General features: G+C 40.5%; 1 protein-coding gene across 1 annotated transcript in view; it reads left to right on the forward strand.

Annotated features, from left to right (window-relative positions):
- UPP2 (uridine phosphorylase 2) overlaps positions 1-18,024 on the forward strand; it is a 65,220-nt gene that overhangs the window by 35,345 nt on the left and 11,851 nt on the right. Inside the window, 2 exon segments of the mRNA XM_046659856.1 lie at positions 7,986-8,159; positions 16,906-17,030. Of these exon segments, the coding sequence (XP_046515812.1) occupies positions 7,986-8,159; positions 16,906-17,030 (299 nt within the window).

Raw genomic sequence — 18,024 nt, forward strand, 5'->3', positions numbered from 1 at the left:
AGACATTAACAGTTAGGGGAGAGGAGGGAGACCCAGCAAAGGAGACAAAGGAGGAGTAGCCGGTGAAATTGGCAGTACACCTGGAGAGTGTAGCATCCTGGCATCCAGAGAAGAAACTTTCAAAGAAGAAGTAAAGAATTATAGCATGACAATGCTTCGTTTTATCACAAGTGGAATTTTAATTCCAATATTTGTCCTTATAGTCAATCAATTTTAATACACAAAAGGTTTGTGTCAACATTTCTAAAAATACATTTTAAAGTTCTATTTCATAAGAAGAGATTATTTGTAGAACCACTATCCTTAACAACGCCCATCTTTCAGGCTGAAGAACAGCAAATGCATCCTCGTCCTCTTTAGAAGGTCATTGCTAATACCCTCTTTCAGAGAAACGATAGCATCTGCTTTTCTCTCCATCAGTTAGTGAGGGGGGAGCTCCAGCTGGGGGCAGCTTGACTTTGCCTGAGCAGCAGTTCAATCAGCACACAGTCTGCAAGAATACGTGGATTCGGATATTTCTGCTCCAGGAAATGCCTCCTCCCATTTCTTTATTTTAGAAACAAGTGGTCACTTGAGTCATGTCTCCACATAATTTGTAAATGGAGCAGAATTTCTTAACCAGTTTAGTTAAGCATCAAATGCTTACTTACAAACACGCTGCCCTGATGTAAGTTTGGTGATGACCACAGTTCTTTCTTACAAGGCACCGATTGGCAGTCAGGGAGAGTTCTAGGTTTGTGAACCCTGGACCCGTGTACTTCTCTCTTTAAGGATGTTTCCAAAACCTCAGAGAAGTCGTTCTTTTATGGGGGATTTTCTGTCCTTGCACAAATCCTTGTGACCTTGCTCTCTCTGCCACCTGCAAGTGCCTTCCTGGACTCTTTCCTCTCTAGCGTGTTGTATTTCCTGCCCGCTGCTGCATTTTCCTTTTTCAATGGCTGCTGAAACTGCTGGTAGCTGATTTTGGCCTGCCAATAGCTCTCTTCCAGGCCACTGCTGCAGGCTTTTTGTTCAGCTGACCCCTTCTTGGCTGCCAACATTCACACAAAAGATTGCGTCTGTAATTTTGTAATTCTGTAGTTCTTGGAGTACTTCTGTCCAATTTCGTCAGAGTGACGAGGACATTTTATCTCCCTCAGATATCACTGTTTTAAAAGGTGAATTCCTGGTACAGTCCCCCTGGAAGATCAAGCACCAAGGACATGGACAAAACCCCATACACATGATGCTACCATGTTCATCTTTCATCACCACTTCATAACATCCTTCCCCCATGGCAGTGAAGCTTGGAAGCTGCGACATGGCACCTTGTGATTGCAACTCACTTACAACCCACTCTGTGTGGGCTAGGAAAGCTAGCTTTGGGGAAGGGCTGAGAGAACCTTCACAAGCAACTGTTGAAACATAGAGGAAGCTAGGGAGGATATACCAACGGTAAGCAACACGAGAAAGTAGGCTTCAGGCGGCACCAAGGGCACAGGGCCCACAGGCTGCAGCCAGCCCCCCAGGCCTGTCCTCCCTCTCCCCTCCATCCTAGCCCCACTGTTAGTAACAGCCCACTGCACCCTGTCTTTCCAGGCAGCCTTCTCTAATGGCCATTTCTATCTCTTTAATACTGCCAGATGACTGGATAACCAATCTGACTTCATACTAAGGTGATGATGGCTAATGGTTTGAGCTTATAAATAACAAGTTTTTATTTAAACAAGGGTCTTCTAGAGACCCACTGTCCTAACTCAGAGGAGTTACTCACGGGGTTTGGACTGGTCTAGAAACAAAGCTTTCTGCATCCATCTGGCACAAGGAGGTCATGGGTCCATGTGGATTACTGCTTCTTATCTTTATAATTAATATTAGACCTCACCGTAAGTCTCACCTCCTCAGAGAAGCCTTGCATGACTGCCTGAACTAAACTCACCCACATTCATTCTACTCACTAACTCACTCACTCATTCTACTTCATTTCTCTGCGTCACATTTACCACTATAGACTATATTTCTGGTTTCTTTATTTATTAATTTACATATTATTTTACATATATCAATGCTTGAAGGTATGTGTTTAGTATCTCTCTCCATTAGTATGTAAGCGCCATGAGAACAGGGACCTTGTTTGTCATTTTCTTGCCATATCCGCAGCACTTAGAATAATGTCTGCTATATGGGGGCATTCAATATATATTTGCTAAATGAATGAACAAATGAACAAGTGAACAAATGAATAAACAAATGAAATGAATGGCTACTGGAATCCTGTCTATGATGGAAAGTCACTGTAGCAACTCAACTTGTTCTTTCATTCTCCAGCCACATAAGTGGCTTGGAATTGTCTAAACAGCTCCAGAATGCCTCCTAATTGTCCAAATGGGAAGAGGCAAAGCCTTAACGTTAAGCCCCTCCTTGCCGTAAGTTCCGTGCAAACACTCCTGCCATGTCCGTAGCCGCTGGATCTCTTGATATTTGATAGGTGGACAAACTGCTTAAAATGGGCCCACAGACACCCGTAAATCACTGTTGCTATCCTGATCTCGTCATCCTGGAAAAGAGTCGTGGGAATCCAATGTTGCTTTAACAAAGATTCAGGTGAAGAGAAATAGTGACATTCATAAAATTATTCTGCACTGAAAGGTTAAACCTTCAGAATAATGTAAAACCACCATACAATGCTGCATAAATGCGCTCATCTATGATTTTATAATATGCATACATCTCTCCCCCTCTTAAAGCAAAATCTACTTTAATTAAACCCCTAACATTCTGATTAAAGATGATAATCCTTTTGCACTGTGAACTTGTGATAAGTATGTTCAATTTGTATCCGTTTTTAAAAGACAGCACTGACTTTTGACACTCACCTGCTTGCATGGCCATATACGAAACCTAATATTTATCTAAGATTAGCTTCTGCCTAAATCCTCTTCTGTGTCTTTAGTCGTTTGCAGTGCTCACAGTGGTTTTTCTTTAGGGTAAAGGAAGAATTCAGTGTTATTTCTTTTGATAGATACTGGTAACTCTGGGGATATGTTCAGTCTTCATGATATTACTTTATTACAGTTCACCGAAAGGGAGCAGAATCTTGACTTTAATTCCACTTTTATATTCTTATGCTGGTCCCAGCAATAAAGGAGATTGGGCTCTGGGAACTCCACAGTGATCACAGATAAAGTGAAGAAGATATTACGACAGGATTAAGGATCACATTCAGTCTGGAGCTGGAACATTTCTTAACTCTAAAATGGAGAAAAATCAGGGTTTTGAAAAATTCTTACACAAGGGCAAGAGGCAACCAATTGCAGCTCTCTTCACCCTCACAGCGGACAAAGAAACTGTGGCTGAGAGGCCAAATAACTTTCCCCAGTTCTCACAGTTAATAAGTAGCTGAGCTGGAATTTGAACCCGGCTCTGTCTGACTCGAGGCCTCTTTGCACCATGCTCTGCTGCTTCTCCCAGCAGCCTCCCACGGATGCACAAGGTTCATAGTCCCTGTTCAGAAGAACCAAAAAAAACCCCAGATTTTTCTATTTTAAAAGTTGTGAGCAGATCGTTGTGCTACTTCAGCAAGCAAACCCTAAGCACTAGGCATATATCGAGATGGTTAGAGTTGGAATCAAATCAATCATTGAGTTGACTTATTCAGTAGCATGCAAGCCATTATTTCACAACAAAACCAGTCAATGTATCTGGGGAATCAGGCATAAATGGTAAGTAATCTATTACTTTTAGAAAGAGGATTTTTTAAAACATTCTTCCTTCTCACTTCATCATTTTTCACCCATTTTTAATCAAGTTTAGTGTGTATATACATATATATATATATAAATTTTTTTTGTTTTTTTTCTCTTAAGGAAGATTAGTCCTGAGCTAACATCCACCACAAATCCTCCTCTTTTTGCTGAGGAAGATTGGCCCTGAGCTAACATCCGTGCCCATCTTCCTCTACTTTATATGTGGGACGCCTGCCACAGCATGGCTTGATAAGCCATGCATAGGTCCACACCTGGGATCTGGGCTGGCGAACCCCGGGCTGCCAAAGTGTAGCTCCCAAACTTAACTGCTGTGCTGCCGGGCTGGCCCCTATAGTTTTGTTGTGTTTTGATTCATTGTAATTCTATTCTCCTACCCTCTCTCCCACTCCTCCCTCCCCCACTGTCAACACACTCACACATTACAGAACCATTTAGGGCCATGGATTTGACCCTTTGTGTGATTGGCATTACCTGTGACCCCCTTCTATGACCCCACTGAGGCTTCCTGGGTTCCCCTTGCCTGAGCCTCCACCCTCAGCATGTGAGACTCCATTCTCTGCCCACCCAGACTCATCTCTGGTTGGGGATCCAGCATCCTGCAGAAGCTCAAGTCCCCAAGGTTGCAGCTGGAGCTCCTGGAGATGACGGCATGGTCCTCACATGGACAAGATGATGTGAGGCTCATAAGCTGAGGGTGTGGACTTGGGAGAGACCTCTGAGATCCAACCCACTCCCTCCTCAGAGAATGAAATGACATCTAGACGGTGTAGGGGGCCTGCCTAGGAAACACAGCTAGACCATAACAAAGATGGACCAGAACTGAGATCTCCTGTTCCTGACCCTGCTGCCTTCACTATTCCATAAGGTGTAGAAAAGTCACGTGTTTATCTACTGACAGATTATTTGTACTCTCCCCTCTTTTGAAAAGGCATTAGCAACAATTTTCAATAAAAGATGGATGTATTATATCACTCAAGCAAAGGTAAAGAGAACAAGAGGCATATATTCAAGGGAGTGGGTGGGGAGTTCTCAGTCAGTATCAAAAAGGATACCTGGGAGTGCAATACTAAATCTAAATACTTAGATTTAGTTCTGAGTTTCCTGGAGGCCAAGCTGAAAATAGAAATACTTTGAGTTACACAACTCTCATTATCTAATAAAAGAAAGCATTTGAGGTTTGTCATAAAAACTTTATGTCTTTATGTCATAAACTTTTATGTCATAAAAACTTTGTCTTGAATAACACTTTATAAAAGATATGGGATAATTATTGATAGAATGTAATGCTAAATCTTGGTTCTGTCTAATTCATCATTTCTTTGGGAAGCTAAAATACTGGGGTCCAGGTATGCACATTTGCTGTAACTTGATTTAACTGGGAAGGGGTTTATTTTTAAAATGCAGATTCCCTGCCCTCCCATACCCCCACCCCTAATTCTGTATGTCCAGGATAGAGCCTAAGAATCTGCATTATTAACAAGCTCTGGCTCTGATGCGGGTGGCCAGTGGAGCACATTTTAAGAAACACGAATCTACAGGAACAAATTATTGCTATGCCTCTTAGCTTTGATCAGCTCCTTTGAATATAAATTTTCTCTACTTTTTTGGTAAGCAGCCAACAGCCTGAGATTAATGTCTCAAGGGAGACTAGGAGGTCAAAGACTCTGGATTGCCAAGATTCCTATGCTTATATACCAGGCGTACGAGGAGGAAGGTGGAGTCTGTTTAATAAACTCAAACCTTGAGGAGTGAAGGGAGCCATGAAAAGGGTCAGGGAGAGGTGGCAGAGGAGCAGTTATAAGGGACAGGCTGGGAACTCCAAAGCTGACCTTTGCTGTCTTGCCATTTTCCGAGGCCCAGCCCTGTTTGGGTTCTGCTGTGCACAGGGGAGTTTGTGCCTAGCCCCACTATCTTTGCCTCCAGTTTATGGGAAAAACTTCCAGGAAGTCCATTCTGAATCAGAGAGCTGGGGTTAAAGCATGGTCCATGGGGTCCACTAATTCCTGAGGATTCATGAGGGAGCTGCCGTGGCCTCTGAACCCCCTGAAATTATTTATGCACGAATACTTTGTAGATATATGCCTATATGTATTTTTGTGAAAAGGGGTTCTAATTACAACTTCCATCAAATTCTCAAAGGGGCCATAAATGACCCCAAAGAGGGGTGAACCATGGGGAGTTCCTAGCATAGCTGAGTTTCATGTTCATGCTGGTGGTGTGTTCCCATCACATTACAGCCTGAGGTCAGTTAGCTGACAACCGCCTTGGTGACAGCTAGGTCACTAAGTGTCCCTCCACAGGAACCATCCTCCCTGCCCAAGGAGGATTATGGTAGCAAAGCTGTCAGGCTTAATTTTGACAAACTGTTTTGGGTAATTAGTCCCTTTTAGTTACTCTTACAAATGGTAATTTTAGGTGACAAGATTATTATACACTGCTTGTTAATGGGGCCTTCAGGGTCAAGAAAACACCACTGAGATTGCTCTGACCTGTTCTTTTCCATCTTTGGCATTACCCTTGAAATAGCCAGAAAAGACGTTTAATCAAGTCAGCTCCTACTCTGTGAAACGTACAGAACACGGGTTTCCTTTCATCCTTCTGCCAAGTGAGGGATTAGAGAGGGCTCTCAACTTTCCCCGCTACTGCCAGCCCATGTCAGGCTTCACGGACTTGCTGATCATTAACTTGAAAAGCTGGGGAAGTTTCTAGCCCTTCCATTTTCTTGTTTACCTGTTCAGCCAAGTTGCTTTACAACCGAATGAGTTTGGAATAAATATGGTCTTAGGCGATGAAGTATTTGACTTAGCTCAAGTTGAATATTTTCCTTGCTTTTCACTTCACTGAACAGAAAGGTCAGTTTGCCCGATAGGTCAGGGCAGGTCTGCCTAATGGTTCACCATAGGCCAGCTCAGGAGAAGAATGGATGGAAGGCGAACTCTTCTCAACACTTTAGGAAGCTGGGAATCGATTGGCTGTTGACTAGCTGTGTCACACGGGCCATCTGTTGGACCTCCCTAAGTCCTCATTTCATTATCTGTCAAAGGGGATAAAAATAATATCCAGCTCACAGTACTGCTGTAAGGATTAAATGACATTATAAATGCCTAGAGTATAGCAAGAACTAAACTAAACAAAAAGATAGCATCCATCATATTACAGCACAATTCTCCTTCCCAAATCCAGATTTTATAAAGAAGCCTGAAATAGTGGAGAGGTCAAAGAAATAAATATTACACGCTTGCCCAACTTTATCTCCATGCCCAACTTTATCGCCATGCCCCCAAGGCTTGTTAATGTGGCCACATCTAATCCCATATACACTGAAATCCTTTAAAAAACGATGCAGATGGAGATTATTACACTGCTATCAATTCAAAGTGGTTGCCACTGATTTCAATGTGCGTAACCACATTCCTTGAAATCAGAGATATCGTGTGAAACTGAAAATAAAAAATTTGTAGGCGATGCAGTTTTTCCCTCTGGTTCTTCTTGATGGACCAAACCAAAGATGCTGCCTTCATGGTGACTTTTCAAAAATGAGAGTTTCACTTTTTTTAACAAAAAGATGTTTGTTCTTTTACCATAGTTTCATAGCTATCATAAGATTTTATTCCCATGCTTTAGAAACTAAATGCAAATAAATTTGCTCCTTCATGGAGTTGCTTCTTATATTTAAGTATTTCCTTTCCTATTTTTCTTCTCAAATTTCAAGAGTCAGTACTCACCTTTATGGGTATTTCCTGGCGTCAGCGTTCCATATCTTCTCTCTATTTACTTTACCCTTCAGCAACGGTTGCAGCAGGCAAATTCAAACATGGCACCAAGGAGTCAAATATCATCTCAGGAACAATGGCTAGCTGTCCAGTTAGATCCTCAAGTAAGAAGAACCTTCTCGAAGAACTGGAAACAGGATAAAAGCTGAAGGCTTGTGTGTCTTAGGTGGCAAAGATCTCTCCCTGTTCTTATCCTGAACACAATGCTTTCCCGAGCTTTAATCTAGCCAATTGTAGGGGAAAGGAGAAGGGAGAGTACTTAAAATTATTTCAGTTCACTTATGTAGTTAGAGTGTTTGGTGGGAGTCCACAGAAATATGAATTATAAAGGAGGCTAGAGGGTTCTGCGGGTTGCCTCTATATGAAATAATGCAAAGTACATGTGCAAAGGAGATGGGGATGTTGGCTAATGTTTCTATACGAGATAAACCCATTTGTTCAGTAACGGTGTTACTTGCTCTTCTAGCTGCTGTAGTTGTTGTGACACTTCTCAACAGACTTGAATGTGACCAGATCAATGTGGTCCCTGATGTTCTGGTGGAGTACCAGCAACAGCCTCAGTTCCTAATCTCCTATTTCATCAGACAATGGCTTGGACTTCCTGACCAGACATCACAACTGGGCAGCCCAATCTTTCCCGGTAAGTTTGTAGTTGAATAGTCGCATATTATTTGCGGCATTTTCATATACGGTCATGTGCCGCAGGATGACGTTTAGGTCAACAACAGACGGTTTATACAACAGTGATCCCACAAGATTAGTATCACACAGCCAGGGTGTGCAGTAAGCCATACCATCTGGGTTTGTGTGAGTACACTCTATGATGTTTGCACAATGACGCAATTGTCTAACAATGTGTTTCTCAGAATGTGTCTCTGTTGTTAAGTGACACATGACTGTAGTTCTCATCCACAGGCTAAAATCATAATCATAATAGAGTGATTTTATAAAACCCTTTTCTCTTAAAAAATGAAGTTATTATAAAAGAATTTAGTACTCCCATTAAATTAAATTGTAATTTCATTTTAGAATAAGTTAACTAAGTCAGTCTAATAGTTAAAATTTTAAAACTCTTGGATTGTGACATTTGGAGTTTCATAGGCAGCATTAATTAAGCTCACATCAGAACAGATCAGCCACTTGTAGATAGTTACCAGTCACTCTGTTTCTGAAACCAATCCAGAAATTCATGTTAGAATGTTGTCAGGCACTTCCAGGTGTTAGACAAGTGACAGAAATTGATCACACACATTCAAAATATTTACAGAAAAAAGTGTCAGTGTAATGTAGGTCTGTATGAGAAAGCTACCCTTCGGGAAATATGACCAGACTTCTTTGTGGCCCCCGCAGGATGTCAGCACACCACAGAGTGGGATCAGAGGCTTCTGTTTGCCTATGTTTGTGATTTGATCATGGAATATGACAACTCTAGATCACACATTTATTTTCAGATGAAAACTCTTGGGAATGCAAAGAAAGATCCTCGTTTTTCTTCAGAAATCACAAATGATTAAATTGCCTCCTGGCAGTTTTTTTTTCTTTTAAGGAAATGCATTTTAAGGAGGCTGTATTTTTCATTTCATTTCAAGATTAACTCAATAGGCTAAGGAATCAGTAACAGGCGAATTTAGACTTGAGTTTAAGATGTTCAAGTCATCCTTTTGTGCAACTCTGGAGCAGGTCTTGCCCACACCCTGTCTACACCTGGATTCAGTTCGACCCTCTGGGAGGCGCGGTGTCACTTAGAGGCCATACCACGCTCTCTGTGAGTTGATGCTGCCTGGGGAGTTCTTCAAAAGCTGACACACTTAGGAGTTGGGAAGCATGGATATGGGCTGGGTGGAGGATGGCTTACAATCCTGTGTGTATGTAAGGAATGCTGTGTACATATATTTATAAGGTTGTGGCTCAAATAAAGTTTAACTCCAACCATGACAGAGATGTGTATCCTTTTAATCAATGACAGTAAACAATCTCCCGAGAGTTTGGGAACTTCTTTTGGCAATGGATATACTTGGAGTGCAATTTTTAAGGTATCTCCATAACTGACCATCAAATATAAAGAGCAGAGCTAAAAGAAAAGTAGAATAACATTGCAGTCATCAGTAGGATTTTTGCTGTTTCATATTTTTTTATGAAAGTACTTCAGAGTAGTCTCCATAAGCCTTCAGTTTGAACTTTTATCCGTCTGCTCTTGGAAAACCTTCCTTATTTTCCTTTTTATTGAGAGAAGAGGAGGTCATGAAAGAGAGGTAAGAATGAACTAATTACAGTTAATTGTCCCCTCAACTCCTGACTACGAGTGTGTGCGTGTGAGTGTGAGCGTGTGCGTGCCCACATATGTTTGTGTATGTGTTTCTGCACTGGTATTTCCTAGCTCAGTGAATGGTACCAGCTGCACCAGCCAGAAACCTAGGAAACCTCTCTGATGATTCTGTCTCCTTCATTCCCACATCCAATCAATTGCCAAGACTTATTAATCGATTCTCCTAAATATTTCTCTAGTTTGTCCACTGATGGGAAGCCTTCCTGGTCCTCAAACCAGATTCCTCCCAGCCTCATCCATGGCTTCCTACAGTGCCCCCTACTGTCTCTTTAAAGTACTCATCACAGCTTGTCATTATGTCATGCCTTGGGTCAGTATTTATGTCTAATACCTAGATGATAAGGTTCATGATGGAAAGACTATACTTGCTTTATTTACTGCTGTACCCCAGCCACCCAAAACAGTGCCTGTCACATACAAGATGCTCAATAAGTATTTGTTAAATGAAGAATGAATCCTCTTCACAGCGTTTCCTTCATAAAACTCTCACTAAACTGCCCTGAGTCTTTGCAAAACTCCTCCTTTCCTCGTTCAGTTCCTTGTCAGCACAGCTCTCCCTGGATGTCCCTCCCACTACATCTCACTTCATGGGGAGGGAAATCCTCTTTCCTCAGTGTACCATCAGTGTAGACTTGTGGCGATTTCCAGAACCTCTTGTTTTCTCATAGAGCATATGGCTTTTCCTGCTCCAAACCAAGCCCCAAATTGACGTCCTGCAGGAAGGCCTCCCAGTTTATTTCTCCCTCAGCCCATCAGACCTTCCCGTCTTGTTCCTTTATAACGAGGGTTGTGCTAGGAAGATATCGACTTGTTCTCATTCATATGTGATGTTGAGAACATTCATCGTTCTTCATGAACTTGGGTTACAACTGCCCAGCTTGCGTTCATTTGGAAGCCCATGTCTCCTTTGTACCCTTAGACGGCCACGGAGTTCGTCCTCTCTAGGCATTCTCTGACTATCCCTCTACGCCTGCCTGAAGCCGGGGCACTGCCTTCCCACTTCACCTCTCACCCCGCCTTCACTGCCCGTTCAGTCTTGTCCTCCCTGAACAGCCTTCAGGAAACAGACAGGCTTGCAAAAACTCTCTTCTGGTTATTTCTATCCATGGCATTTGTGTGCATTTTTTGTATGTTTTTTCCTTTGTTCATTCGTTGATTATAAATACCTATCCCTCCTTCCTTCCCAAAAGAATCAGAGACAGTTTGCAAGGATAAATAAAAGCACATCAAGATAGTATAAATTAGAATAAGTTGGGGGAAAAAAGGAAAAGCGAAGGGAAGGGGTTTCATTGACACAAGCCTGAAGCTAATACCGAGATGCATTCCATATAGTGTACGCATGGGCAGTTGGCAGGTCCTGGACTAGCTCTGGGTTGACTAGGGGTTGTTTCATAAAGAGGAAAAAATTTACAGTGTCTTTGAAATCAAATGAGAACTAATGCTCAGGAGAAGAACAACTAGTCATATTCTAAGAGGCTACGATGTAGTGCAGCGATGCATGTGGGCCCAGGAGCAGACTGTCTGGGTGTGGGGAGGCTGTGTGCGTGTGTCACTGTGCTACTCCAGGACACCGCCCTGCAGCTCTCCACACTGATACACAGTAGGATCTCAAGAGATGCCTTCCAAAAAACACCATTTGGGGCCTCACCTCAGACCAACTAAAATAAGAATCGCTGGGAGTGGGACGGGGAAGCCCTATTTTAAAATTTCCCCTGTTGATATGCAGCCTGGGTTGAGAGCCACTGATTTAGAAGAATGAACAGTCTGTGAACCTGGCAGGCACTTCTCCAGCTGAACTTCTAAAAGTCTATAGATGGTGTCTCCACTGAAAAAATTGTGTAGAGATCAAGCTCTTTCACTTGACTCTTACTCCTCAACATCAGGAACAGTATACCTAAATATTTTTAGTTGAGTTATAATTGACAAATAAAATTGTGTGTATTTAAAGTGTACAGCATAATTTGATATGTGCATACATTGTGAAATGATTACCACAATCAAGTTAATTAACACACCCATCACATCAAAGAGTTACCTATTTCACAATAGCCAAGACATGGAAACAACCTAAGGGTCCATTGACAGATGAATGGATAAAGAAAACATGGTGTATATACATATATAATGAAATATTATTCAGTCATAAAAAAGCAGGAAATCCTGCCACTTGTGACAATATGGATGAAACTGGAAGGCATCATGCTAAGTGAAATAAGTCAGACAAAGAAAATCAAATACTATATAGTATCACTTATATGTGGAAGCTAAAAAAAAAGTCAAACTTCTAGAAACAGAGAGTAGAATGGTGGTTGCCAAGGGCTGGGGGGTAGGGGAAATGATGAGATATTGGCCAAATTGGTCAAACAGTACAAACTTTTAGTTATAAGATGAATAAGTTCTTGGGATCTAATGTGCAGCATGGTGTTTGTAGTTCATAATGTTGCATTGTATACCTGAAATTTGCTAAGAGAGTAAATCTTAAGCAATCTCACCAAATAAAACATAAAAGGAACAGTATCTTAATCAGTGTTTTATATCCCAAACAACTTGCACAGTACTTGGCACATAATAAAAGTGAAAGGATTATACATGCTATATAGGTATTTAACATAATTCATTTATATATATTTATATATATTGTTATAGACTGAATCTTTGTGTGCCTCAGTGTGGTCGGATTTGGAGATGGGACCTATAATGAAGTAATTATGATTAAGTGAGGTCATAGAGTGGGGCCCAGATCCAATAGGATTAGTGTCCTTATATACCAGAGAGCTCACTCTCTTTCTGTCTCTGCACACATACATCTAGGAAAGGCCATGTGAGGTCACAGTGAGAAGGTGGCCATCTGAAAGCCAGGAAGAGGGCTCTCATCAGCTACTGAACCCACTGGAACCTTGGTCTCGGACTTTTAGCCACCCAGTCTATGGTATTTTGTTATGGTAGCATAAGCTGACTAAGACATGTATTATATATATATGAATTATATATGACTGATATATATAATATATTATATAATTCACTATAATTCATACAATTCATTTCCATTTACTATGTGCTAGGTACTGTGCAAGTATATATATATATATATATGTATATATATAGTGTATAAAATGATACATATACAAAAACAAATAACAAATAAACAAAACTACAAAAAATAAACAAAAACCAAATACGTAGCTGACTGCCTATAAGGTTAATTTTATCCACAATAATTCGTACAATTCATTTGCATTTACTATGTGCTAGGCACTGTGCAAGTATATATATATTGTGTATAAAATGACACACACAAAAATAAACAAGTAAACAAAACTACAAAAAATAAATAAATAAAAGCCAAATACATAGCTGACTGCCTATCAGGTTAGTTTTATCCATGTTACCACTTGACCAACCTTTCAGAGTAATACATGTGTATTAGTCAATGTAATTTGCTATGTGAGCTCATTAAGAGCCATGACCAGCTCTTCTGTTCCATGTTTCACTCCCAAACATCAACACAATAACAGTTACATACTGAACAATTGCTTAGTAAAACTCAATCTTTGGTCCAAAATATACTAAATAACTTCTCCTGGTTTATTTTTATCCAGTCATAGAATGTTGTTTAGTGCTTTGTACCCTGTAGGTGCTTAACCAGGGCTGTAAACCATCAACTTCAAGAATATAACAAAGAGAATTTGAATTTTATTTCCTTCTAAAAATATAGCTCTTAGCATTTGGGGCTCACTTTGGAGACCATTGATAAAAATCTATGTATCTACTCTGCAAGAAAAGGAACATTCACATGTATACCCCTGAATTTGCTTATAATTTCGTGGGTTTGCACAGGCTGGGGCATGGCAGAATACCCGCATCCTCTACCGTGGGCCACAGCTCCTCTCGGTGGCTCTTGCCACACCACTGTCCTCTCTAGGTTCTGTTCATTGCTCCCCGCCTGCCCCCTCACATCAGGGCTGGTAACAGCTGTTCCCAGCTGCACTATCCTTTGTTGCTCCCTGAATCCTGCCCACTCCTTTGTAAATAGTCCCTGCAGTAAGTTCTCTCAGTTCCCCACTTTAATTGTGCCATCTGGTTCCTGCTGGGACCCAGTTATGCAGCCTCCAAAATACATCTGGGGACCCAAAACCATTTTGAAACTTGAGAAACTGAGGTCATTCTATATGAAGAGTTTTCAATTACAATCTTTTACTGCAAACCAAAAGTTAGTTTTTTTTCCTTTTAACTGATAGAATGCTTTAAAAAAGATAATCTTCTATATAAGAATGTATTCCTGTATTTGAACATTTTCATGGAACTCTCCAGGGTTTGCAGCTTGAGAAACACAACGTTTGACTTATTTTCCTAGCTGGCTGCTGGGCATCACATGGATGAGAGAATTGAAAGCTTGAGTAAAAGACAGATAAATGGCCTCTATTGCTTGCCTCCAAGCTACATGTGCTGTCATCCTGTCAAGGAAGGAAATTAAAATTGTCTGACACATATTGAGTTGCATAAAGCCACACTGTTCCTCTAAGGATCCTGTGTGCCTCTAGATGTCTATACCACAAGTAGATTTTTTGAGGACTTGATCTACGACCTTATTCGCAGGATTAGAGCTAAGTAAATTAATCTTTAGTTATTAGGGTCTCTCTTTGTCTCTTTTAAAAAATAAATGAACTATATAAATATTTCTTTCTCTAGTCTTCCAGGACTTTCTCAATCTTCTGAGAATCGTAAAATAATACCCAGTGGCCCTGCAATCCAATTGTCTAAGATGAATAACTGAAAATACTTATAATTTGCAACCTCCTTCATTAATCACTCCTCAATGGTTTTCCCCATTTCTGATTTGCTTTTTGACTCCTCCCAAATGGGTGTCACTCAATCTAGACTCAATGTGACATTTATTCTTTCTAAAAATTGACCATAGCAATTTTCACAAGAACAAAAGACATTTCCCCCCCCGAAAGCTTAAACTTGTTTTAAATATTTTTATAAGTATAACATAGTTTTAAAAATCATCAGGTAAACAACCTAGAAACCAATATCATATACTTTGTAGAGGATTAGTCAAAAATTATGCTACCAAAAGGTAGTAATTTAGGATTGTGTCTATTTTTTCTAAATTTCTTGGAAAATCTGTTACTCTCTACAGTAGCTTAAATGTTAACATCATGAAGCACCATGGATATTCCAAAGTTACAGAAATCATCTGAGTAACCTGATTTTGCCCCATCCCCTGTTAGAACAGAAAGAGCAGAGTTTTAAAACCTGGATTCTTCTTTACATTTCCATGTCACTTTATTTTTTTCATCTGAGTTTAAGGTCTTTTGCACTTACATTTCCTCCCAACACTGCAACCAAGAAAAGCTAATGGTGAGGCAAGAAAAGTGTCACCCATGTCCCACTTACACTGGGTAAATAATTGGCAGAAGACTCTAGCTCACCCTGAGAGCTGTTCCCTACACCTGCTGGTCCTACTTCCTCCTTCCTTCCACCGGGACTCCAGAGGTCTCCCCTGTTATAATGCTGGTTCCATGATTGATTTAAGGTTGCAATGCCATGGACCAGCTCTAAGGAAGTAAGCAAATGATATAAAAATATATTTATAAAGGATCTACTTTGTGCAAGTCACAATGCTAGGTGTTATGGGAGAGCAAGACATGGCCATTTCCTTTAAACAATTTAAAGCCCACTAAGTTTGAGGCACTAAGACAAATATGTGGTTAACTATAATTCAAAGGATAATCTGATAGACTCCAAAAGAGAGGTAGAAATAAAAGGGTTTTGAGGTATCTACAAAAGGATGATCCTATGGAGCTGGAAGGATCTTAAAGCGTTCCTTGGACAAGGTGGATATTTGAGATGAGCTTTATTTAAGGGCCATAGTTTTGAAAGAGACTCTGGGGGGCGTGTTGCCATCAAAGGGAAAAGCATAAAATAAGACAAAAGAGGAAACTATAGAACATATGACCAGAATAGTGAAGAATTCTGTTTTGCTGGATCTGGAAAGGTAACTTGGGTTCTATTATGTGGGGTCCTAAAAGTCAGGTTAAGGAGATTGGACCTTATTCTTATGCAAAGGGAAGTGGCTAAAAGGCATAGAGCAGGACTGATCAGAAGTCTGTTGGGGGTAAGCGGGAGGAGGGGGAATAAGGTAGAGACAAGTATCAGTAACAAGAAACTGCGCCTGCGTGTGGATGACCGAGACTTGACTGGCTACCTTTCACAACATCCCAGGGTTAGGTGGAGGGCAGAGGTGGATTAAAGATAAGCTGAGGTGGCCAAAGACCTCATTTTCTTGTGAGACTAGTCAGCTCCTCCAATTGTGAAGGTCAGTGCCTTCAAATTTTCACCTAATAAGTTAAGCAGCTTACATATTTCAGAATAAAAATGTCTTTTCATGTGAAGATGATGTGTTCCCAAAGTCTTGCTTTTGCTAAAAGGGTAAGGAAAGTTCAAATATGATAGATGCAGAGCAGGAGCTGTGGGAGAGAATGGTATTTAAAGAGCTGATGAGTGAGAGATGTCATGATGATCTCAGTATCTATGCAGATAAAATGCTTTATGGCTTTATGGCTAATAAAAAATTATCTTTCCCAAAAAGGGTACATGTATAAAATTCAATACATTAAAAAATAAAGGCTCGATGAAATTCTGACACATGCCACAATATGGATAAACCTTGAGGACATCTTCCTGAGTGAAATAAGCCAGACACAAAAGGACAAATACTGTATGATTCCATCTATGTGAGGTACCTCGAAGAGTCAAATTCTTACAGAAAGAAAGTAGAACAGTGGTTACCAGGGACTGAGGGATTGAAGAAGAGGGAATTACTGTTTAATGGGGACAGAGTTTCAGTTGAGATGATGAAAAAATTCTGGAGATGGATAATGGTGATGGTTGCACAATAACATGAATGTACCTAATGCCACTGAACCGTACACTCAAAAAAGGTTAAAACGTTAAAGTGTTACAATATGTATGTTTTACCACAAGGAAAAAATATGCCGAATGAGATCTGTATTGTGGTTTTTATAATACTAAATTCTAATTTACTAATTTTTAGAGAGAAAGTTCACACTATGTGGCCTGATAGAATTAAGCCCGCCGGTCGGCATTTCTACACGGACTTCTCTGTTCTACAAGAGGAGTCAAGTGGCTCTAAGAATCAGAGCAAAGGAGTTGGGTATGGTAATGGCTACCAGTAGAGAGATTGGTTTGCCTATGCTCTCATCGTCAATATAGGAATATATCTGTCATGGAGGCCTGAATCTTTGCATCAGCCAATCTGGGCACTCTTCCTCAAGACAGTGTAGTCGATCAAGGTTATTTTTCAAAGCACAGTTCATTAGAGTCAGGAATGCAGTGAGAAAATATGGCTAACATATCAATAGCTATCAGAAAGAATGATTAAATCTAAAACACTCCTTAGAGAAAAGAGAAGAAGAGTCACACCAGGGAATATTTCTACAGGATCAAAATCTGTGCTTTTAAAATGAAATGTTCCTGCATCAACCCAGTATGCATTGCCCTTCCTATAAATGCTTTGGTGTCTCAGTGACAGTAGAAGACCAATTAATAAGACTATTTGTCTTTTCGGGTTGACATAGCACATATGGAACTCTGTAGGATCAAAGTATGCTATCAGAGAAAGAAAGTAACTGGTAGGAAGTGGAGGAAGATAATAAAAAAAAAAATGAATAGAAATATTGAGAGGGAAGGAAGACTAGAAAGGAAGGAAGATGTTGCAAAATAACCTTACGAGAAGGAAGAAGCCTACTGGGGGTTCTGCAAGCTGGAGAGCTAACAAATCCTAAAGCACTGGAAACATCTACAAAAGCTGCGTAAAATATTTTTGAAAGAGAATCAAAACATGCTAATAAAAAAGAGGAAACTTAAAGCCAAAGTAACGACCTGAGTGGATACCTGATAACCTGGCGGCTTGGATTCAAAGTTCATGTAGACACGAGGCATTGTTTTGAGTGAGGTGAGGTGTGGGGACTAAGACTCAAGAGAAAAAAAATCTGACCACCTGCACAGGAGACCCTAGTCAATCTCGTCTGTCTCTGCCTAGGTAACCAGTGGGGGAAAAACCTGGAATTCCCTGAGAAAGCCAAACTCCAGGCCTGGATTTAAAATTTTTATTACATTTCAGGAAACCTCATTTTAAGATATAAACAGAAAT

Source organism: Equus quagga, chromosome 4 (assembly GCF_021613505.1).
Source record: "Equus quagga isolate Etosha38 chromosome 4, UCLA_HA_Equagga_1.0, whole genome shotgun sequence".
Lineage (NCBI taxonomy): Eukaryota > Metazoa > Chordata > Mammalia > Perissodactyla > Equidae > Equus > Equus quagga.